Raw genomic sequence first — 25,206 nt, forward strand, 5'->3', positions numbered from 1 at the left:
GAAGAGGAAATTGTATAGTAAATGACAGGATCCTTAGGAGCAGTGGTGTACAGAGGGATCTTGGGGGACAAGTCCATAGCTCCCTGAAAGTGGCAACACAAGTAGATAGCGTGGTAGAGAAGGCATTGGAATTGGTTTATCATTGTCACATGTACCGAGATACAGCAAAAGGCTTTTGTTTATGTGCCATCCAGACACATCATTCCAGACATAAGTACGTTGTGGTAGTAAAAAGGAAAACAGAATACAAGATTAGGTGTTACATTTACAGAGAAAGTGCAGTGCATATAACACACTTGCCTTAGTGGGAGCATTGAGTATAACAGTCAGGACATCATGGCGCAGCTGTATAGAACTTTGGTTAGGCCGCACTTGGAGTATTGTGTGCAGTTCTAGTCGCCCCATTACAGGAAGGATGTGGAGGCTTTGGAGAGGGTGCAGAAGAGGTTCACCAGGATGTTGTCTGGATTAGAAAGTATTAGCTATAAGGAGAGGTTGGACAAACTTGTGTTGTTTTCTTTGGAGTGTCGGAGGCTGAGGGGTGACTTGATTGAAGTATCTAAAATTATGAGAGGCATAGATAGGGTAGATAGTCTTTTTCCCAGGATGAAAATGTCATATACTAGGGGGGAGAGTTTAAAGGAGATGTGTAGGGCAAGTTTTCACACAGAGTGGTAGGTGCCTGGAACGGGCTGCTGGGGGTGGTGGAAGCAGATGTGATAGCAATGTTTAACAGAATGTTAGACAGGCAGGGGATGGAGGGACATAGACTGTGCAGGCAGATGGGATTAGTTAGATTTGCATGGTCTGCACAGACATGGTGGGCCGAAGGGCCTGTTCCTGTATTGTACTGTTCTGTGTTTAGGCTCCCAATGAAGAAAGGTTATTGGGTAAGGTAACACAGATGAGGGCTGCTCATGGCGCTGTATAATCAGGTGAAGGGAGGAAGCCCAGTGACTCTGCTTGCCCACACCAACTCGTTTTTTAGGTCTCATCTGATGATACAATAATTGTTTATTCATGAATCGGCCTGCTCACTGCTTCTTTCTGATCTGTTCTGCAGTTAGTGATCCCTCTGACCACACAGGATGATTTGGATAAAGCCATCGAACTCCTGGACCGTAGTGTGCACATGAAGAGCCTAAAAATCCTGTTGGTGCTTCAGTCAAATATCCAGGTATGCAAGGTGGGCAGAGAGAGACCGGTAACGTGTGCACGGTGTGGATCAGCAACAAATCAGTGATGTGCACTGTGGGTGTGAAACATAGAAAACCTACAGCACAATTCAGGCCCTTCAGCCCACAAAGTTGTGCCGAACATGTCCCTACCTTAGAAATTACTAGGCTTACCCATAGCCCTCTAGCTTTCTAAGCTCCATGTACCTATCCAAAAAGTCTCTTAAAAGACCCTATCATATCCGCCTCCACCACCGTTGCTGGCAGCCCATTCCACGCACTCACCACTCTCTTGAGTAAAAAACTTACCCATGACATCTCCCCTCTACCTACTCCCCAGCACCTTAAACCTGTGTCTTCTTGTGGCCACCATTTCGGCCCTGGGGAAAAGCCTCTGACTATCCACACGATCAATGCCTCTCATCATCTTATACACCTTTATCAGGTCCCCCCTCATCCTCTGTCGCTCCAAGGAGAAAAGGCCGAGTTCACTCAACCTGTTCTCATAAGGCATGCTCCCCAATCCAGGCAACATCCTTGTAAATCTCCTCTGCACCCTCTCTATGGCTTCCACATCCTTCCTGTAGTGAGGCGACCAGAACTGAGCAAGTGGGGTCTGACCAGGGTGCAACATTATACCCACATACACTAATCCTACAGTAATCCCATTTTTTTTATTCAATCACCCTCCTCCCCCCCCCCCCCCCCCCCATCACACACAGTCTCATCAACTCCCACCCCCTAAGTTTCTACAGCTCACCTACACACTAGGGGTAGATTACAGTCGCCCATTAACTTACCAACCCATGTCTTTGGGATGTGGGAGGAAACCAGAGCACCCAGAGGAAACTCCATGCCAATATAGGGAGAACATGCAAACTCCACACAGACAGCACCCGAGGTCAGGATTGAGTCTGGGTCACCGGAGCTGTGAGGCAGCAGCTCTACCAGCTGCGCCCCCAGTGCTGCCCAAGATGTGAGGTTGAATGGAACTTCAGCCTTTTGTCGCAGCTACCTTCAGGATTGTGCTGTACTCCCTGGTGTCAGACTTGCTCTTGTCCCTCTGATCAGCAGGAGATTGGAAATCTCTTCTGCTCTACAGTTGCTGCTCCTTTTGATGTGTGTGGCAGTGAACTAGAGACCCTCCAGTAACTATCTGTCAAGTGAAATTTGGCACCTCCGACCATGAAAAGTCAAAGTTAAGTTTACTGTCATGTGCACAAGTCCGTGTGTGCACAGGTGCAGTGAAAAACTTACTTGCAGCAGCATCACAGGCACAGAGCATCAGATAAGCAGCATTCACAAGAATAAGAAGCACTCCCACAATGTGTTCCTTCCTCAGTACCGACACTAAACAATGAAGTGGGAATTGAACATACAGTGAGTGTTGAGCCCACTGAGCCAGGGCTGTCACTGAACTACTTGGAGTTTGCAACTCTTAAATTAAGAGTGCAAAGTAGGGATCTGCAAGGACAGTCAGTCCCCTAGTACGATAAAATGAACTCTTGACCTCACAATCTACCTCGTTATGACCTTGCATCTTATTGTCTGCCTGCACTGCACTTTCTCTGTAACTGTAACCCTGCACCCTGTTATTGTTTTCCCTTGTACTACCTCAATGCACTGTTGTAATGAAATGATCTGCATGGATGGCATGCAAAACTAAGTTTTTCACTGTACCTCGGTACATTTGACAATAATAAACCAATTTGCCAATGGGGGGGGGTGGATTTTTGGGGGTGTGGAGGATTTACATAACACCAAAAGGGACCATTCAGCCACTGTGTCCCAGACACTGGGCTAAATCCCACTTTCCAGCCCTGAAGCTCTTCAAGTACACGTCCAAGTACTGTTTCAGTATGATGATGGTTTCTGCCTCTTAGCACCTTTGCAGGCAGTGATCTCCAGACCCCCACTGACTGAAGACATTTTCCTCATCTTCTCCTCTACTCTTTGTACCACGTACTTTAAAGCTCCCTCCCCAGTTTTCGAATCCACTGCTAAGGAAAATAAGGTCCTTCCTTTCTCTCTATCTAGGCCCCTCCTACTTTCATCCGCTTCAATAAACTCTTCCCTCAGTCCTTCTGTTCTAAAGAAAGCAAACCTTAGTTTTTAATTTTTTTGTCTCGTAGCTGCAGTATTCCAGTCCCAGCAATGTCCTTGTAATTTTCCTTTGAACATTCTCCTGGGTAGTAACATCGTTCCCAGAATGTGATTGCCAGAACTGTACAGTACACAAGCTGTGGTCTACATAGTGTAATCAACAGCACACCCAATTGTTGAAAGTCAACAATTCCTTCCTCCCCCACCGATGCTGCTTGACCCACTGAGTTCCTCCAGCAGATAGTTTGTTGGTCCACATTCCAGCATCTGCATTCTCTTGTATCTCCAGCCAATCTTTCTTATTATCTACAAACTTCTTTACTGTGTCTGCTAAAATTAGGTCTAAATCATTCATATATTACAGAAAACAAAGAGCTGAGCACTATGGAAACTGGCACGAAAACACTTGTCATCTATTCCCCATTGCTTCCAACCACTGAGCCAATTTGCTACACTCCCATGGGTTTTTGTGTTTTGGCTATCCTGCCATGTGGAACCTTGTCTTTCTTTTTACAATATTTTTACTAATTCCACCTAGAAAATACAGAATACATGAATCAGAAAAAAAATAGAATAGCACTGAATACATTGTCTTGAATCACGCTTAGAATCACAACACCCCACAATGGTAATCACAAATAATCATTGATTAATAGTGATTAAATTGTAATAATTTTATTATCAAAAAGAATCTAGACCCACTACCAAAACCGAAGCTGTTTGGTAAAGAAAGAAAAACAAAGAGAAACCCCTATCACACAATGATACGAGCCAACATCTGTACTTTAACAACCAAATCAAAGGTTTTGAAAATAATTCAAAAAAGGTCCCCACAATGCTTGAAAATCTAGGTTAGATTCAGAAGTTGAACAACAGATCTCTAAATTTAGTTATGACATAACATCACGTAACCATTGATAATGAGTAGGCGGAACCTTGTCAAAAGCCTTGCTAAATTCTATGTAGATGACATTATAATCCATTTTCCTCATTGATCCTCCTTGTCACCTCCTCAAAGTGTAATCAAGTTAGTTCATCAGCACCTTCCCTTAACAAAGCCATGCTGACTCTCCCTGAGTTGTCTGTGCCTTTCTCAGGGAAGATTTATACCATCTGTTAGAATGGATTCCAATAATTTACCCACAATCAAAGTTAAACTAACTGTCCTGTAATTATTTAGTTTATCCCTACTTCTCCTACTTGAACAGTACAGCACAATACAGGCCCTTCAGCCCACAATGTTGTGCCGACCTTTAAACCACGCCTAAGAAAATCTAACCCCTTCCTCCCACATATCCCTCTATTTTAAATTCCTCCGTATGCTTATCTAGCATTCTCTTGAATTTGACCAATGTACCTGCCTCCACCACCGCCCCAGGCAGCGTGTTCCATGCCACAACCACTCTCTGGGTAAAATACCTTCCTCTGATGTCTCCCTTGAACTTCCCACCCATTACTTTAAAGCCATGCCCTCTTGTATTTTGTGCATTGGTGCCCTGGGAAAGAGGCGCTGGCTGTCCACTCTATCTATTCCTCTTAATATTTTGTACACCTCTATCATGTCTCCTCTCATCCTCCTCCTGTCCAAAGAGTAAAGCCCTAGCTCCCTTAGTCTCTCCTTATAATGCATACTCTCTAAACCAGGCAGCATCCTGGTAAATCTCCTCTGCACCCTTTCTAACACTTCCACATCCTTCCTATAATGAGGCGACCAGAACTGGACACAGTATTTTAAGTGAGGTCTAACCAGAGTTTTATAGAGCTGCATCATTACCTCGCGGCTCTTAAACTCGGTCCCATGACTTATGAATGCTAACATCCCATAAGCTTTCTTAACTACCCTATCCAGCTGTGAGGCAACTTTCAGGGATCTGTGGATACAGCATGGAAACAGGCCCTTCGGCCCAACTGGTCCATGCCGACCAAGATTCCCAACTAAGCTAGTCCCATTTGCCACAGGCTTTTCGAGGATTCCATCCACTAGTAGAATTCTTCATGCTATTCTAAGCATCAGTTTACTTGCTTCAGTAGTGCCTAAAGAATTTGTGGGAAATGGGAGTGTTTACAACTGGAGATCAGATAGGTGATACAAAGCTTCCTCAGACATGAAGGAACCCTGGTTTACACAGCCTGCTTGAGACTCCCTGGTGGATTTTCAAAGAGGCAAGTGTTCCTCTGGAAAATGAATGCTGGCACAAAGATTGTTTTCTCAAGGCACCTTTACAAATGGTGGTGGCGCTGTTCCAAGCTGAGCGAGAGCCAACAAAAAAAAAGTAGCAGATGCTGAAACAGAAATAAAAACAGAAAATGCTGGAAATACTCAGCAGATCAGGCAGAACCTGTGGAGAGTGAAACAGAAATAATGTTTCAGGTCAGTGAATTGAGAAAAGTTAGAGAAAACTTGTACTGTTGTAATATCAACTGCAACATTGTTGGAGAGATCCAAGTGCTCTGACCCTCTGGTACTGAAATGTGGTGGACAGTCCCAACTCGGTGAATATGGGCCCACAGCCATAATGGAGGTGGAGAATCCCCTCCTTTTCCCATCCTCCTGCCACATCCCTGTTCCAACATCTCTGACCTTGAATGAGACTCGTCAAATCACAATTTGACGAGTCTCTTGTCCAGACCTCTGAATCCAGGTGGACCATATTAACATTGCTACCAGACTCCATTTATCTGGATTGTACCTTTGCACAATATGTATCTGTGAATGGTTTTAACATCTTTATTTATTCAGATTTCCAACTTTAATTTGCTCTGTTGCCCAGGTAACAAGCCTCAGCAATGTGGAGGCCTTACAGATGCTGGATGACTTGGACAACAGCACAGGCTACATGGGTGCAGAGAGGAAAAGCAGGCTCCCAATGATTGGTAAGCTCTGGTTTGCATTTACAACACCAGCCTTTCATAGTTGTGCCGGTTGCCAGATCTTCAACACTATTCCTATTCTATTCCTCTCCTCAGTTCCCTTTTTGTAATTTCCATTAATTTACATATTGGGTTAACTTTAATTGATGTTGCAGCACCACCCAGCAGTTATTGTAATGAAGCACCTCATGCTCTAAGCCTCAGGAAAAGATTTACCTGGCCTTGTTTTTGTGATAGTATTAAGTTTTGTGAACACTGGGGATTAGAGGGTCACTGCTTCCTGTGGTCAGAATCTCTTCATGGCTTCACTACTTCCTATCCCTGTACCTTCCTCCACTTTCACAACCCTTCGGGGATGTGCAGTCTCCTGTTCTAGTTTCCTGATCATTTGTTCTATATTGCTTCCTCTGTGGCAGTCGTTCCTACAGGTACCTGAACCTGAGATGTGGAGTTCCCTCCATAAACTTCCCTCCACTTTCCCTCTGACACTCTCTTTAAAGTCTATCTCTTTAACCAAGTGTTTGGTCATCAGTGTTAAGAACACAAGAAAATAGGAGCAGGAGTTGGCCACCTGACCCCTCAAGCCTGCCCCACTATTCTTAGGAAGGACGTACTGATGTTGGAGAGGGTCCAGAGAAGATTTATGAGGATGATTCCCAGAATGAAAGGACTTACGTACGATGAGCGATTGTTGGCTCTTAGACTGTATTCATTGGAGTACAGAAGAATGAGAGGGGACCTCATAGAAACATTTTGAATGTTGAAAGGACTGGACAGAGTAGATGTGGCTAAGTTGTTTCCCTTGGTGGATGAGTCCAGGACAGAAGGGCACAGTCCTAAAGAAATTTCTTTAGCCAGAGCGTCGTGGATTTATGGAATTCGTTGCCCCATACAGCTGTGGAGGCCTGATCATTGGGGGCATTTAAGGAGGAGATTGATAGGTATCTAATTAGTCAGGGTATCAAGGGATATGGGGAAAAGGCCGGGAATTGGGGCTAGATGGGAGAATAGTTTAGCTCATGGTGAGGTAGTGGAGCAGACTTGATGGGCCGAATGGCCTACTTCTGCTCCCTTGTCTTGTGATCATGTGATATGATCACAGCTGATCTCTGCTGACCTCAACTCTTCTTCTGTGTTAGTTCCCCACAGCCCTCAATTCCTCAAAAATAATATCTCGCTCCACCTTAAGCACCTCTAATGATCCAGCCTCCAACAACCATCTGGAGAAGAGAATTCCAGAGGTTCACCACCCTCTCTGAACAGAAATCTCTGCACACCTTCATGTTAAATGACTGGCCTCTTGTTCGAGACTCTCCCACTAGTGGAAACATCTCAACATCTACCCTATATTGAAACCTCCGATCTTGTGTCTCAGTGAGGTCGCCCATCTGCTTCACACCTCCTGATGTGGTATGCTTTCGCACTTTAATTGATAACATTCCCATTGTCCAGACTACTTAAGTGCAAGTTGTTGTTGTGGATGTAGACAGTCTTTCATTCTATATTGTTTGCACTGTTTGGTTGAGCCACAGCGAGAGGTGTGTTGGTATTGGTTTATTATTGTCACTTGTACCGAGGTACAGTGAAAAACTTGTCTTACACACCGATTGTACAGGTCAATTCATTACACAGTGCAGTTACATTGAGTTAGTACAGAGTGCATTGATGTAGTACAGGTAAAAACAGTAACAGTACAAAGTGTCCCAGCTACAGAGAAAGTGCAGTGCAATAAGGTGCAAGGTCACAACAAGGCAGATCGTGAGGTCAGAGTCCATCTCATTTTATAAGGGAACTGTTCAATAGCCTTATCACAGTGGGGTAGAAGCTGTCCTTAAGTCTGGTGGTAAATGCCCTCAGGCTCCTGTATCTTCTACCCGATGGAAGAGGAGAGAAGAGAGAATGTCCCGGGTGGGTGGGGTCTTTGATTATGCTGGCTGCTTCACCAGGACAGCGAGAGGTAAAGACACTTGTTCCCTCAGCAGGTACGCCGTGATCCATGGCTGCACATTGTCAGCAGTGTGCCATGGATTTCCCTCACTTCTCCCCCAGTTTTGTTCAGGTTTATCACCTCACATTGAAGCAGACCATTTCTTGGACACTGGCTTTGCAGCTCCTTGCATTCAATTTGTGGTTAGTTACTGGCAATTGCAAGGTTGTTACTTGAGTAGTATTTCGATGTTGCTCACTGAATCATCTGTCGTATATTCAGCTTCACAGACATCAGATAGGAGCTCTCCACCACCCGGGTACATTCCAGATGGGCAGCAGCAGGTTGCACGAAATGGATCCTATACCAGCATCAACAGTGAGGGCGAATTCATTCCAGAGAGCATGGACCAAGTAAGGACCCCTCTCTACATAGTGAGAACATACCAGCTCACCATTCAAGGAACAGCACACTGACTTACTGTGGGTGGGAGTGATGTAGCTTCATGCTGCTGATGCTTGAGGCACACCTGCTAACTCGGTGGGAGTGACGCACCGGCTCACTGTCAGCAGGAGTGATGTGCCGGCTCACTGTCGGGTGGGAGGGAGTGACGCGCCGGCTCACTGTTGAGTCGGCGGGAGTGAGGGGCTGACACTTCACTGTTGGTGGGAGTGACACACCGGCTCTCTGTTGGCGGGAGTGACACGCCGGCTCGCTGTCGGTGGGAGTGACGCGCCAGCTCACTGTAGAGTCAGCGGGAGTGACGTGCCGGCTCACTGTCGGTGGGAGTGACGCGCCGGTTCACTGTAGAGTCAGCGAGAGTGACGCGCCGGCTCACTGTCGGTGGGAGTGACGCGCCGGTTCACTGTAGAGTCAGTGGGAGTGACGCGCCGGCTCACTGTCAGTGGGAGTGACGCGCCGGCTCACTGTAGAGTCAGCGGGAGTGACGCACCGGCTCACTGTCGGTGGGAGTGACGCGCCGGCTCACTGTAGAGTCAGCGGGAGTGACGCGCCGGCTCACTGTCGGTGGGAGTGACGTGCCGGCTCACTGTAGAGTCAGTGGGAGTGAGGGGCTGACACTTCACTGTCGGTGGGAATGACACGCCGGCTCACTGTCGAGTCGGTGGGAGTGAGGGGCTGACACTTCACTGTCGGTGGGAGTGACACGCCGGCTCACTGTCGAGTCGGTGGGAGTGATGCACTGACACTTCAGCTTCAGTGGAAGAGCACCATTTGTTGGAGTGTATCTTCCATGTGATTCTGGCCACACAGTTGCTGGGATGGGAGGGATTAACTTTGACGAAAGGATAAATTCAGATTAAACTCCCTGCAACTGGCCGTGCAATTGAGGTCTTCCAAATACAATTGAAAATAACTGTCAGGATAACCACCTCTCCGTCCATAATGCAACTTTAAATATCCAATGTAATCCCAGTCAAAGTGAAATCCGGAATCAGTGCTCCCCAGAGGACTGCTCTTTCCCCTCCATTTTCCTTACTTTCATCCAGTGTTTTTACAGCTTTCTCCATCCCTCCTGAAGCCACCCTGTTATTGTGCTGCACTGCGAGAGGTGCTGTCTGTTCTTTGTGGCCATATTCCACGTGACCCTCATTTCTCATGACAAAAGAGGAGGCCATTCAGTCCGTTGGGTCTGTGCTGGCTCTCAGAGCAGTGCCACCAATCTCATTCTCCCACTGATTTCCCTGTAACCCATTCTCTCTCACATGCCCATCACCCTGACTCTACCACCCACTTGAGTAGGGTGATTTATTATCACCTATCACAAGACAAGGGAGCAGAAGTAGGCCATTTGGCCCATCAAGTCTGCTCCATGAGCTAAACTAAACTATTCCTATCTAGCCCCAATTTCCAGCCTTTTTCCCATATCCCTTGATACCCTGACTAATTAGATACCTATCAATCTCCTCCTTAAACATCCCCAATGATTGGGCCTCCACAGCTGTACGTGGCAACGAATTCCATAAACCCACGACCCTCTGGCTAAAGAAATTTCTCCTCATTTCTGTTCTAAATGGGTACCCTCTAATTCTAAGACTGTGCCTTCTTGTCCTGGACTCACCCATCAAGGGAAACAACTTAGCCACATCTACTCTGTCCAGTCCTTTCAATGTTCTAAGTGTTTCTATGAGGTCCCCTCTAATTCTTCTGTACTCCAATGAATACAGTCCAAGAGCCGACAAGCTCTCATTGTATGTAAGCCCTTTCATTCCGGGCATCATCCTTGTAAATCTTCTCTGAATCCTCTCAACCCTATCAACCCACCAACCCACACGTCGTTGGGATGTGAGTTAACCGCAGCACCCAGAGGAAACCCACACAGTTACAGGGAGAACATGCAAACTCCACACAGACAGGGCTGGAGCTTGGGATGGAGCCCAGTTACCGGGATGTGAGGCAGCACCTCTGCTATTCCACTCCCAGGCAGTGAGCATTGTGCCGCTCGACCCTGGTGGAGGAACTGCTCAGCTTGGTCCAGCACTGATGCGTACGTCTGTGCCAACCCCTGCACCAACTTCTCTTGTCCTAAGTCAGCAAGCACTGACGTCCACTTCAGACCCTGGACTGGACTCCTTTTACTGACAATTTAACACATGCTGTGGATTAATCCGTGTCGATGAAGGTGTCAAAAGGAGAAGGTGATCTTTTGGTGGATGAAAAGTGATGTGTGTTCTGATTCCCACAGATCTCTCCATGTGACCTGTTCCGTGAATCTGAAGCAACTCTTGATGTGCTTTCAACTAGTGATTTCCTGCAACTTATCATAGAGAGAGTCAGAGAGTCACAGAGTCATACAGCATGGAAACAGGCCGTTCAGCCCACTGATAGAGTTGTACAAAATATTAAGAAGAATAGATAGACTAGACAGCCAGCGCCTCTTTCCCAGAGCACCAATGCTCAATACAAGAGGACATGGCTTTAAGGTAATGGGTGGGAAGTTCAAGGGAGATATCAGAGTCAGGTTTTTCCACACACAGAGTGGTTGGGGCATGGAATATGCTGCCTGGGGTGGTGGTGGAGGCAGGTACATTGGTCAAATTCAAGAGATTGTTAGATAAGCATATGGAGGAATTTAAAATTGGGGGATATGTGGGAGGAAGGGGTTAGATAGTCTTAAGCGAGGTTTAAAGGTCGGCACAACATGGTGGGCCGAAGGGCCTGTATTGTGCTGTACTGTTCTATGATCGTCAGGCCCCAGTCACCACTGACCGTCAAGCACCCCGTTACACTAAGCTTACCCCAATCCATTTTACTCTCCCCACATTCCCATCAACCTCCCCCAGATCCGACACCTCACCTAGACACTCGGGGCAATTCACAGCAGCCAATTAACCCACTGACCTGCACGTCCTTGGGATGTGGAAGTAAACCAGGGCACCTGGGGGAAACCTGTGCAGTCACTGGGAGAATGTGCAAACTCCACACAGACAGTGCCGGAGGTCGGGATTGAATCTGTGTCACTGGAACCGCGAGGCAGCGGCTCTGCTAGCTGCGTCACTATGCCACCCCTCTGGGTTCCTTTCCAAAATTAGGTTACTCAGAGGCTCTACTGAAACAGGCATCACTGGAGCACCTGCCCAAATCTGAAGCTCATCGTCTCTCTCCACTGGTTTACTCCTGTTTCCTCGTCTTCCCAGTGTTCATGCAGAGATTTCTCATCTAACCTATGACTATTTCTTGGCAGATGCTGGACCCACTGTCGATGAGCAGCCCGGAGAACTCGGCATCTGGGAGCTGTCCCTCCCTTGACAGTCCCTTAGACAGGTAATCCAGATCCTAGCTTGCATTAGTTTCCCTTCCTCCACCCTGCCCTGTGCTTGCTTATCCACACTGGCTCCTGCTCTAGCAACATCTCGCTCTGAAGTTCTCATTCCTTGTTTCTTTGGGTCCTTGTCCGTTCCTATGTCTGTAATCTCTTCCAGTTCTACCACTGTCCAATTTCAGTTGCACCAGCATTGGTGAAGCCTTTTGTTCCCAAGGTCGAAGCCTCTGGAATTCCTTCGCTGCTCCTGTGTGGGACTAGTCTCCAACGAGAACTGAAGGTTTTGGTATTGGTATTGGTATTGGTTTATTATTGTCACTTGTACCGAGGTACAGTGGAAAAACTTGTCTTACAAACCGATCGTACAGGTCAATTCATTACACAGTGCGGTTACTTTGAGTTAGTACAAAGTGCATTGATGTAGTACAGGTAAAGTGTCACAGCTACAGAGAAAGTGCAGTGCAATAAGGTGCAAGGTCACAACAAGGTAGATCATGAGGTCATAGTCCACCTCATTGTGTATGGGAACCGTTCAATAGTCTTATCACAGTGGGGTAGAAGCTGTCCTTAAGTCTGGTGGTACGTGCCCTCAGGCTCCTGTATCTTCTACCCGATGGAAGAGGAGAGAAGAGAGAATGTCACAAGTGGGTGGGGTCTTTGATTATGCTGGCTGCTACACCAAGGCAGCAAGAAGTAAAGACAAGAGTCCAAGGAGGGGAGGCTGGTGTCCGTGATGTACTGGGCTGTGTCCACAACTCTCTGCAGCTTCTTGTGGTCCTGGGCAGAGCAGTTGCCGTAGCAAGCCGTGATACATCCAGATAGGGTGCTTTCTATGGTGCATCGGTAAAAGTTGGTGAGAGTCAAAGGGGACAAACTAAATTTCTTTAGCCTCCTGAGGAAGTAGAGGCACTGGAGAGCTTTCTTGGCTGTGGCATCTACGTGATTTGACCAGGACAGGCTGTTGGTGATGTTCACACCCAGGAACTTGAAGCTCTCAACCCTCTCGACCTCAGCACCATTGATGTAGACAGGTGCATGTACATTGCCCCCTTTCCTGAAGTCAATGACCAGCTCTTTTGTTGACATTGAGGGCAAGGTTGTTGTCATGACACCATTCCACTAAGCTCTCTATCTCCTTCCTGTACTCCGACTCATTGCTGTTTGAGATACGGCCTACAACGGTGGTATCATCTGCAAACTCGTAGATGGAGTTAGAGCAGAATCTGGCCACACAGTCGTGAATGTATAGGGAGTAGAGTAGAGGGCTGAGAGGGGTAGAGGTTTTAAAATAAAGAGAGGGAATAATTAATCACAAAGTGATACAGCTGTCCAGATGGACAAAAGATATAATTTTGGTAAATTTAAATTGGTGAATTGGTTTATTGCGTGCACTGAGGCACGTGAAAAGCTTTGTTTGCGTGCCATCCAGACAGATCATTCCATACATGTACCTCGAGATAGTACAAAAGGACAAGCAGTAACAGAATGCAGAATATAGTGTTACAGAGGAAGTGCAGTGCAGGTAGACAAGTAAAATGCAGGGGCAAGGTAGATTGAGAGATCAAGGGTTCATCCCTATCATACAAGGTCCACTCCATAGTTTATACCAGCGGGATAGAAGCTGTCCTTGAGCCTAATGGTACATGCTTTTCTATCTTCTGCCCAATGGAAGGGGGGAGAAGAGAGAATGACCAGTGTAGGAGGGGTCTTTGATTATGCTGGCTGCTTTACTGAGGCAACGAGAAATGTAGACAGAGTCCATGGAGGGGAAGCTGGTTTGCGTGATGGACTGGGCTATGTCCACAACTCTGCAATTTCTTGTGGTCTTGCGCAGAGCAGTCGCCATACCAAGCTGTGATGCAACTGGATAGGATGCTTTGGTAAGTTGGTAAATTTAAATTGGTAAATTGGTTTATCTTTGTCACATGTACTGAGGTGCAGTGAAAAACTTGTCCTGCATACCGTTCATACAGATCAATTCATTACACAGTGTATTGAGGTAGTACAGGGTAAAACAATAACAGTACGGAACAACGTGTTACAATTACAGAGAAAGTGCAGTGCAGGTAGATGATAAGGTTCAAGGTCACAATGAGGTAGATTTTGAAGTCGAGTCCATCTTGTCGTACTAGGGAACTCGTTCAATAGTCTTGTAACGGCGGGGTAGGAGCTTTCTGCGGTGCATCTGTAACATTTGGTGAGGGACATTGGGGACGTGCCAGACTTCCTTAGCCCTCTGAGCAGGTAGACATATTCATCACCTTTTAATGTAGTGAAATGATTCATGACAGCTCACAGGAGAGTCATCAAACAAAATATGATGTTGAACTAGATATTGAGAGAGATGATTGAAAGCTTGGTCAATGCAGGAGTGGTTTAGGGGGCATCTTAAAGGAAGGAAGAGTTGAAGGGAGGCACAAGAGACTCCATGTGCCCCTTCGGTCCTGATGCAGGCTTTTAACCCGAAACATCAACAGTTCTTCCCCCCCCCACCACCACCCCCCCCCCCCCCCCCCCACAGATGCTGTTCAACCTGCTAAGTTCCTCCAACATTTTGTTGTTTTGCAGGAGGTGGAGACAGGCAAAGGTGTAGGGAGAGAAATCCAGAACTCAGAGCCTTAAAGCTAAAGGAAACAAAAGTTTTGTATTTGTGATGGTATTGGTTTGTTATTGTCACTTGTACTGAGGTACAGTGAAAAACTTGTCTTGCATACCGATCGTACAGATCAATTCATTACACAGTGCAGTTACATTGAGTTAGTACAGAGTGCATTGAGGTAGTACAGGTAAAAACAATAACAGTACAGAGTAAAGTGTCACAGCTACAGAGAAAGTGCAGTGCAATAAGGTGCAAGGTCACAGCAAGGTAGATCGTGAGGTCAGAGTCCATCTCATCATATAAGGGAACCATTCAATAGTATTATCACAGCAGGGTAGAAGCTGTCCTGAAGTCTGGTGGGACGTGCCCTCAGGCTCCTGTATCTTCTACCCGATGGAAGAGGAGAGAAGAGAGAATGACCTGGGTGGGTGGGGTCTTTGATTTTGCTGGCTGCTTCACTGAGGCAGTGAGAGGTAAAGAGTCCAAGGAGGGGAGGCTGGTGTCTGTGATGCGTTGGGCTGTGTGCACAACTCTCTGCAGCTTCTTGTGGTCCTGGGCAGAGCAGTTGCCGTACCAAGCCATGATACATCTAGGTAGGATGCTTTCTATGGTGCATTGGTAAAAGTTGGTGGGAGTCAAAGGGACAAACTTGACTGAGTATCTGGAGGACTTGTTTCCAGTTGCAGTGACTGGAGGATCACATTGGAAACTGGCCAAGTAACCAAAAGGTCCTGGGAACATTTCTTCACAGAGCGAGCTACTGTGATCTTGGATGCACTGCTGGAAAGAGTGGTGGAAGCAGATTCAAAAGGAAATTGGAGGAATTCTTGTGGAAAGAGTAGTATAGTGGGACTAACTGGACAGATCATTCAGTTCTGGCACAGGCACACTGGGCTGAATGGTCTTCTGTGCTGTGAGATTCTACAATAGTGAAGTTACACAGCATGAATTGTAACTTGTGGGGTGAGTGAAAGTTGGGAGGTTTGTGGTGATGTTTGTCTTCCAACCTTACCAATGTGCTTAGCAGCTCTTTACTCCTATGCTTTGGACGGTTTTTTGGATATTATGAAATATTTTCAGGATCCCTTTCCAAGCTTTAGAAAGGTTAGACTGCAGGAAGTAAAAATTCATTTTAAAATAGCTGCTTGGAATGGGACAGGTGGGCAATCTAACACTTTACTTTACTTTACAGTGATATTTATCCCAAGGCTCGGATGCCGAGGGCACAGAGCTATCCAGATAATCATCAGGATTATTCAGGTGAGTTTTGTTCTGCTCTGTTATGTGCAAGTCCTGGTTCTGGGGCACTGTACGTTCCTGCACATCCAACAAAATACTGCAGATGTTGGAAATTTGGGGGCATAGAACATAGAAAACCTACAGCACAATTCAGGCCCTTCAGCTCACAAAGCTGTGCCGAACATGTCCCTACCTTAGAAATTACTAGACTTACCCATAGCCCTCTATTTTTCTAAGCTCCACGTACCTATCCAACAGTCTCATAAATGACCCTATCGTATCCACCTCCACCACCGTTTCCGGCAGCCCGTTCCACACACTCATCACTCTCTGAGTAAAAAAACTTACCCCTGACATCTCCTCTGTACCTACTCCCCAGCATCTTAAACCTGAGTCCTCTTGTGGCAACCATTTCAGCCCTGGGAAAAAGCTTCTGACTATCCACATGATCAATGCCTCTCATCATCTTATACCCCTCATCCTCCATCACTCCAAGGAGAAAAAGCTGAGTTCCCTCAACCTGCTTTCATAAGGCATGCTCCCCAATCCAGGCAACATCCTTGTAAATCTCCTCTGCACCTTTTCTATGGCTTCCACATCCTTCCTGTAGTGAGGTGACCAGAACTGAGTACAATACTCCAGGTGGGGTCTGACCAGGGTCCTATATAGCTGCAACATTTTCCCACCATTTTCTCCATTGCTAACATTCAGGTGACTCTTAGCCCAAGCAAGTATACTATCATGGAGTGGGAGAGGTTGCAGCCTCAAGGTATCTGAAGGGGCTGCTCCTGATCAGCCCCACGCTCCTGATCTTTCCTCACCCAGTGCGGAGGGGGGTGGCTCGGTCGGGGGAACTCCTGGTCGATTTGCTCCTGATTGAGCCTGGCGAAGGTGACCATTCATGGGTCCAGGCGGCAGGTGGTGGGCAGTCGGGGGTTCTTCCGGGGTTACGACTGTGCCTCTGTGTCCCTGGAGAAGGAGCACGCGGTATCCACAGGTACATTGGGGGCTTTCCAGGACTGGTGGGCACCTTAGGGGCTTGAGTACATTCTGGATAGAGACGACTGTATTGTAATTTGAAACGTAGGGTGAATCGTGGAATACTGTAATATTGTAATAATGTGATGCTGTAATCACGGAATAAACCTCCTCTGGAAAAGGAAAAAAAAGCAAGTATGCTACAAGGCAGCATTGTAGTTAAATGTGAGACATGTAAAATTAACATGGAGGTAAGGATCCAAATTGCAGAATACCAGTTAATTAGAACTGGTTGATGCTGATCAATCTATAAATGGATCCATAAAATAACAAAAAATGGTGGAATATTGTGTTGTTCCTTTTGTAACCTGCGGAGTGAAAGGTTAGGACATGAGCAGTCAGTCCGGACTCTTCACTGATGGCAGTCCAGTGTCCTTTGAAGCAGGCATTAGAAATATGCTCAAGACAACTGTGCACATGTATTGGTTTATTATTGTCACTTGTACTGAGGTACAGTGAAAAGCTTGTCTTACAATCCGATCGTACAGGTCAATTCATTACACAGTGCAGTTACATTGAGTTAGTACAGAGTGCATTGATGTAGTACAGGTAAAAACAGTAACAGTAGAGTAAAGTGTCACAGCTACAGAGAAAGTGCAGTGCAATAAGGTGCAAGGTCACAACAAGGTAGATCGTGAGGTCGTAGTCCATCTCATTGTCTAAGGGAACTGTTCAATAGTCTTTATCACAGTGGGGTAAAAGCTGTCCTTGAGCCTGGTGGTACGTGCCCTCAGGCTCCTGTATCTTCTACCCGATGGAAGAGGAGGGAAGAGGGAATGTCCCGGGTGGGTGGGGTCTTTGATTATGCTGGACTCTAAGGAGGGGAGGCTGGTGTCCGTAATGCGCTGGGCTGTGTCCACAACTCTCTGCCGCTTCTTGCGGTCCTGGGCAGAGCAGTTGCCGTACCAAGCCGTGATACATCTAGATAGGATGCTTTCTATGGTGCATGTGTAAAAGTTGGTGAGAGTCAAAGGGGACAAACCAAATTTCTTTAGCCTCCTGAGGAAGTAGAGGCGCTGGTGAGCTTTCTTGGCCATGTCTTCTACATGGTTTGACCAGGACAGGCTGTTGGTGATGTTCACTCCCAGGAACTTGAAGCTCTCAACCCTCTCGACCTCAGCACCATTGATGTAGACAGGTGCATGTACACCACCCCCTTTCCTGAAGTCAATGACCAGCTCTTTTGTTGACATTGAGGGCAAGGTTGTTGTCATGACACCATTCCACTAAGCTCTCTATCTCCTTCCTGTACTCCGACTCATCGCTGTTTGAGATACGGCCGACAACGGTGGCATCATCTGCAAACTTGTAGATGGAGTTAGAGCAGAATCTGTCCGCACAAGATGGCGTTTGGGTGTTGGGTGCTCGTTTTAGGGAGGGTAGGCATTGAAGAAAGATGAGAGCAGAGAAGGGATGAAGGGGTTTATCGGCGTGAAGAGTGCAACTGAATATATTTGGATAAACACTTGAAGAGACGACATTTGCAGAGCTGTAGGCAGGCTAGAAAGAGGGAGACTAAAAAGAGAACTTCAAAACCCAGCACAGGCATAATGAAGTGTGTCACTGCCATTGCGGAATATTGAGTGTGGTTATAGATCCTGCTTGCAGGTCTGTTGTCAGCTGGAGATACGAGAGACTTCAAATGCTGGAAACTGGAGCAAAGAACAAACTGCTGGAGGAACTCAGTGGGTCAGGCAGCTTCTGTGGAGGGAAATGGACAGTCAAGACCCTTCATCTGGACCCAATGAACCATAAAAAAACTACAGTACAGAAAACAGGCCATTCGGCCCCTCTAGTCTGTGCTGAAACATTATTCTGCTAGTCCCATCTACCTGCCCCCAGCCCATACCCTTCCAGACCTCTCATCCATGTATCTATCCAATCTACTCTTAAAAGTTAAGAGCGAGCCCGCATTTACCACATCAGATGGCAGCCCATTCCATACTCCTACCACTCTTTGAGTGAAGAAGTTCCCCCTAAACCTTTCCCCTTTCACCCTAAAGCCATGTCCTCTCGTACTTATATGACTTCCTCCAGCAGTATGTTTTTCTGATTTCAGCTGGCTTCTTTGTAGATTTTTAGTGAAGATTGCCCAATGCCAGTTCTGATAAAATTACAGGAAAAAGTTTTAAAAAGATTATATCAGAAAGGAGAGCTTGTAACTATATCAGCAAAGATTAACCAGGCTATGGCTTACTTCTCCAGCAAGGTAAATATTCGAATATAGAACACAGAACAGTACAGCACAGGAACAGGCAATTCAGCCCACGATGTGTCAAACTAATTAAACGCCAAGCTAAATTAATCCTTCTGCCTACGCAATGTCCATATCCCTCCATCCTCTGCATATTCGTGTGCCTGTCTAAGAGCCTCTTAAACACCTCTATCGTATCTGCCTCCACCACCACCCCTAGCAGCAGTTCCAGGCACCCACCGCTCTCTGTGTAAAAAGAAAAACTTGCCCCGCACATCTCCTTTGAACTTGTATCCTCTCACCTTAAATGCATGTCCTCAACCCTGGGAAAAAGATACCGACTGTCTATCTGTGCCTCTCATAATCTTATAAATGTCTATCAGGTCTCCCCTCAGCCTCCGCCAGTCCAGAGAAAATAACCCAAGTTTGTCCAACCTCTCCTTATAGCACACGTCCTCTAATCCAGGCAGCATCCTAGTGAACCTCTTCTGCACCCTCTCTCCAAAGCCTCCACATCCTTCCTGTAATAGGGCGACCAGAATCGAATGCAATCCTCCAGATGCAGCCTAACTCGAATGTGAAGTAGGAATAGGCCAAATGTATCACCATTCTGTTTGTCCAACTTTTCTGTCTATTTCCCCATAACTATTGATTCACAGAATCATAGAAGCATATTGCAAGAGATGGGCCCTTTTGGCCCAGCATGTCCATGCTGACTGTGATGCCTATTCATGCTAATCCCATTTGCCCGCTTTAGGCCCATATCCCTCTACATCCTTCCTATCCAAGTACCTGTCCAAATGCTGTTTAAATGTTGTAACTGCCTCCACTAGCTCTTCTGTCAGCTTATTCCAGATAAGTACCACTCTCTGCTTGAAAAATTTACCCCCCAGATCTTTTAAATTTCTCCCCTCTCACCTTAAAGACCAAAATTCTCCACTCTTACTTTAAAGACTGCCTCCTCTAAAGACCAAAACTCGATCTACCTTCACTTTGAATATATTCAATGATTCAGCCTCTACAGACCTCTGAGGTAGAGAATTCCAAAGGTTCCCGACTGTGAGAGAAGAAATTTCTTTTCATATCTGTCATAAATGGGTGACCCCCCTCCCCCCCCCCCCCCCGCCATTCTGAAAAAATGCATTCAGACTGAGGGTGCCCTGAGAATACTAATACTTGTGGAGAGGTTCAATAGCTGGAAATTGGGATCATCCTTTCACTTATGGGGAGATCAAAGACATACAGGTTAGGAAGCTGTGGGCATGCTATGTTAGCGCTGGAAGTGTGGTGACACTTGTGGGCTGTCCCCAGTACACTCTACACAAAAGATGCATTTCACTGTGTGTTTCGAAGTACATGTGACTAATAAAGATATCTTGTCTTATCTTATAAATATACATCAGTCATTACCAAATCCAAAAGGAAATTTTCAGGAGAAATTTCTTTATCCTGAGGATGGTGAGAATGTGGAACGTGGTGAGTGGTTGCATGATGAAGCAATTAAGACAGAGATTGATAGGCATCCGTCACTGAGGACCCTCGCCACCCAGGACATGCCCTCTTCTCGTTATTACCATCGGGGAGGAGGTACAGGAGCCTGAAGACCCACACTCAATGATTCAGGAACAGCTTCTTCCCCTCCGCCACCAGATTTCTGAACAGTCCATGAACGCTAATTTGTTTTTTTTGCAGTATTTATTTATTTTTGTAATTTACAGTAATTTTATGACTTTGCACTGTACTGCTGCCGCAAAACAACACATTTCACAGCATACAAGTCGGTGATAATAAACCTGACTCTGATAAAGGGAATCAAGGTAATGGGGTTAGTGCAGAAAGGTGGTGCTGAGGTAAATGATGAGCCACGATCTTATTGAATGGGGAGCAGGCTCGAGGGGCCAAATGGCCTCCTGCTTTTTCTTTGTTTCTTACGAAGGTATAAGGAGAGCGAGATAAACACAGGAAGAAGATGTGATGTGCTTAGAGGAGGCTTCTGTGCAGTAGAACATAGAGCAGCACAGGAACAGCACAATCCGTACAGTACAGCACAATCATCAGCCAGAGCGATAGGTGGTTTCTGTAAATTTCTTTCCGAGGTAAACCAAATCGACATGTTTTCCTTATTGCAGATTGTGATATTCCAACATTTGATAAAATAGGGAAGGGTGGGACGTACCCACGAAGATATCACATCCCCTACCATCATCATGACTACACTGACGGTGAGTACCGGCTAAACCCAACCCTGAGAAGGTGACGTGCCATAACCCCTTTCTTCCCCAGCAGTGAGACCGGAACAGGTGTCGAACTCCTCGGTCTTCAGATGGAGTGATACCGGGACGGGTGGGAAACCAAGATGCTTCTGAGTTCCTCAGCTGCCGATTCCAGGCAGATTCTTTCCGGAGCAACACACAGAAAGCCGGAGGAACTCAGCGGGCCAGGCAGCATCTGTGGAGGGAAATGGGCAGTCGGTATTTCGGGTCGAGACCCTTCATCAGGACTGGAAAGAAATGGGGGAGATAGCCAGTATAAAAAGGTAGGGGGAAGGGGTGGAGCAAGAGCTGGCAGGTGATAGTCGGATCCAGGTGAGAGGGGTGGGGGAGAGTGGGATTGATGTCAGGAGCTGGGAGGTGAGAGGTGGAAGTGACAAAGAGCTGAAGAAGATGGAATCTGAGAGGATAGTGGACCCTGGAATAATGGGAGGGAGGAGAGGAACCAGTGGGAGGAGTGTGTGGGTGATGGGCAGATGGAGAGGACAAGGGAGGGGAAAGAGATGGGGTGATGGGGGCTGGTGGGATAAGAGAGGAAAGGAAAGGACAGAGGGGAGTGGTTACTGGAAGTTGGAGAAATTCTGGAGCACCAAGTATCTATCCCACTGCCCCTATAGTTGCATGAACAGCCCACCTTCTCGCAATCCATTGCCTTCTGATTTTGCCTACGACGTATTAAGATGGTGTATTTCTCTTCGCCTCTTGCTGCAGGTCGTAAGACGTTTCCCAGGGCAAGAAGGACGCATGGAAACACTTTCCGCTCTCCCGTTAACTTCAGTCCCACGGAACTTTCACTGAGCACCAGCAGTGGGAGCAGTGTTTTCACTCCGGAGTACGAGGAAAGCAGGATGAGGAGAAGGGGCAGTGACATCGATAACCCGACGCTGTCCGTCATGGACATCAGCCCCCCCAGCCGTTGTAAGGTTCACACCATGCCTCGTGTTCGTGCGTGGGTGCAGGTTACGCAGGGCTCTGTATAGAGAGGCTTGTGATTCCACAGGTTGACGAGTACATTATATTGTTTGGGGTATCACAAGGAAGGACCGGTACCCGTTACCACAGATCAATTGGATTCATCCTCATTTCCATTTCACCCCCAATCATGGCTCCACTGCTGAAAGCAACCTTAGGTGATTTCTTGACCTCCCAATCTACCTCGTCATGGCCTTGCACCTTATTGTCAGCCTGCACTGCACTTTCTCTGTAACTGTAACACTTTATTCTGCATTCTGTTATTGTTTTCCTTTGTGCTACCTCGATGCACTGATGTGATGAAATGATCTGTGTGGATGGCATGCAAGACAAAGTTTTTCACTGTACCTCAGTACATGTGGCAATAATAACCAATTTACCATTTACCAGTAGAGTCACAGAGTTGTTAAGCAATACAGCATGGATACAGGCCCTTCGGCCCAACCAGTCCATGCTGACCACGGTGCCCACCCATCTAGTCCCAATTTCCTGTGTTCGGCCCATATCCCTCCAAGCCCCGCCCCTCCATGTACCGATCCAAGTGCTTCTTAAATGATACTGTTGTACCTGCCTCACCCACTTCCTCTGGCAGCTCGTTCCATACACTCACCACCCTCTGCATGAAAAGGTTGCTCCTCAGGTCACTTTTAAATCTTTCCCCCCTCACCCTAAACCTATGCCCCCTAGTTTTGGACTCCCCTACCCTGGGGAAAAGACTGTTACCATCCACCTTATCTGTGCCTCTCATAATTTTTAAACACTTCTATAAGGTCGCCCCTCATTCTCCTACATTCCAAAGAATAAAGATCTAGCCTGACCAACCTCTCCCTATAACTCAGGCCCTCGAGTCCTGGCAACATCCTTGTAAATCTTTTCTTAACAACAGGGGATTGGAGACAATTATAGAGCACCCAGCAGCAACTGCATTTGGAAGTAACACACTGGCTATAAAGTAATTTTGGATGCTCTGACCTTGTGATTGGTTCCATAGGAGTGAGAGTTTTTTGTGAACTGCTTGGTTTGGTTTATTATTACTGTCACATGTACTGAGATACGGTGAAAAGCTTTTGATTGTGTGCCATTTAGACAGGTCATTCCGTACATTAGTACATCGAAGTAGTACAAAGGAAAACAGAATGCAGAATATAGTGTTGCAGTTACAGAGAGTGTGCAGTGCAGGTAGACAAAGTGCAAGGGCTACGACGAGGTCAATTGGGAGATCAAGAGTTCATCTTTTAGGGTATGAGAGGTCCGTTCAGGAGTCTGATAACAGCGGGATAGAAGTTGTCCTTGAGCCTGGTGGTACGTGTTCTCAAGCTTTTGTATCTTCTGCCTGACGGGAGAGGAGCGAAGGGAGAATGACTGGGTGGGAGCGGTCCTTCATTTTGTTGGCTGCTTTCCGGAGGGGGAAGCATTGTGGGAAGTGTAGGTGGAGTCAATAGAGGGGAGGCTGGTTTGCGTGATGGACTGGGCTGCGTTCACAACTCTCTGCTGCTTGAACTGCCGTGGTGAATTACTGCTGCTGAGGGACCTACAAGCTACCATACCCACTGATGAGGCAACAAACCATAGCTATGGTGCAGTGAGATCTCCTAAAGGGGTTTTGGATTTATTTGGATTCCCCCTCTGACCCATGTGAAGATTTAGCGGCCAGATGAGAATACAGGGTCCCTGGGTTATGACCCGGTTCTGTTCCTGAGAACTGTCCATAACCCAAACTGTCCATAAATCGGAAATGAACAGAAAACAGTGTGTGGGAGAGGGTCACAGAAACAGCAGTGACGAGAGAGCGAGCAGGGGTGGGAAGAGCGGCCACCAGCCGGCCTCATAAAACTTCTCCAGTGGGTGAGAGAGTCAGCTCAGCGCTCCCAGCTCTGCTCGGCTCCACCCAGCCCCCAGTTGTTGGGGCTCAGGGTTGAGGAGAGAAGGTGGGGGGAACCGCCCTGTTCCCACCCGACAGAAGATGCCTGCAGCAGCTGGTAAATCCACCCCCTTCCATCCTGCCGGTCTCCCGAGCGCTCATCGTTATGTACAAGGTGTCTATAAGTCGGGCAGTCGTAACCCGGGGAGGATCTCTGCTGCATCCAAAACCTTTACAAAAGTAACCAAAGGCTGTTGATTCATCGAGCTGCTCTTTCACCCTCCTTTCCCCTGAGCACTTTGACGATCAGATATGCAGAGTAACGGGTGTACTCTGTAATGTCCCGTAAATCCCAGACCGACCTAACACTGCAGCGCCTCCATTCGCTGCATCTTCCATTTCCCAATTCACTCACTCTCCCTGCAGGTGTTGACCAGTCCCAGATAACTGGTTACGCAGGTGCCTGGTGTTCCAGGAGCTTCACCCTCATGACTTTGGGTGTGGGAGAGTTTGACTGAGGGAAGCGCATCCCAGACTCTCACCCAGGCTCCATACACCCAACATCCCACGCAGGCAGTGACTGGAACGTTGACTTCCTATCCTTTCCAAGATTATCATAAGAGTCATACAGCATGGAAATGGGCCCTTTGGCCCAACTGGTCCATGCCGACCAAGCTTACAACCTAAGCTAGTCCCATTTGACCAAGTTTGGCCCATATCCCTCTGAACCTTTCCTATCCATAGCTCTGAAATGTTGTTAATGTACCTGCCTTTACCATTTCCCCTGGCAGCTCGTTCCATATACTGACCACCCTCTGGGTGAAAAAGTTGCCCCTCAGGTTCCTATTAAATTTCTGCCCTCTCACCGTATACCTATGCCCTGTAGTTCTTGATTCCCCAACCCTGGTGAATGCGCACAGTCTTTCTATTCCCTTCATGATTTTATATACCTCTAAAAGGTCACCCCTCATTCTCCTTTGCTCCAAGGAATAGAAGTCCCAACCTGCTCAACCTCTCTCCATAACCCAGTCCCTCGAGTCCCGGCAATATCCTTGTAAATCTCCTCTGAACCCTTTCCAGCTTAATGGCATCTTTCCTATAGCCGGGTATGATAATTGGCAGCTTCTGGTTATAACGACCAAGCGTGCAGCATGTGATCTTTTTACCTACAAATCA

At 47.0% G+C, this 25,206-nt stretch overlaps 1 protein-coding gene across 2 annotated transcripts in view; it reads left to right on the top strand.

The window, feature by feature from the left end:
• Window positions 1-25,206, top strand: part of map3k2 (mitogen-activated protein kinase kinase kinase 2) — a 72,810-nt gene that overhangs the window by 34,571 nt on the left and 13,033 nt on the right. For both annotated transcript variants that reach the window (XM_052014347.1, XM_052014354.1), the window contains 7 exons: window positions 1,064-1,177; window positions 6,050-6,152; window positions 8,359-8,489; window positions 11,780-11,859; window positions 15,649-15,716; window positions 21,057-21,149; window positions 21,909-22,115. In XM_052014347.1, coding sequence (XP_051870307.1) covers window positions 1,064-1,177; window positions 6,050-6,152; window positions 8,359-8,489; window positions 11,780-11,859; window positions 15,649-15,716; window positions 21,057-21,149; window positions 21,909-22,115 — 796 coding nt within the window. The remainder of the gene's footprint in view (window positions 1-1,063; window positions 1,178-6,049; window positions 6,153-8,358; window positions 8,490-11,779; window positions 11,860-15,648; window positions 15,717-21,056; window positions 21,150-21,908; window positions 22,116-25,206) is intronic.

This window comes from Pristis pectinata, chromosome 1 (genome assembly GCF_009764475.1).
Source record: "Pristis pectinata isolate sPriPec2 chromosome 1, sPriPec2.1.pri, whole genome shotgun sequence".
Taxonomy (NCBI): Eukaryota; Metazoa; Chordata; class Chondrichthyes; order Rhinopristiformes; family Pristidae; genus Pristis; species Pristis pectinata.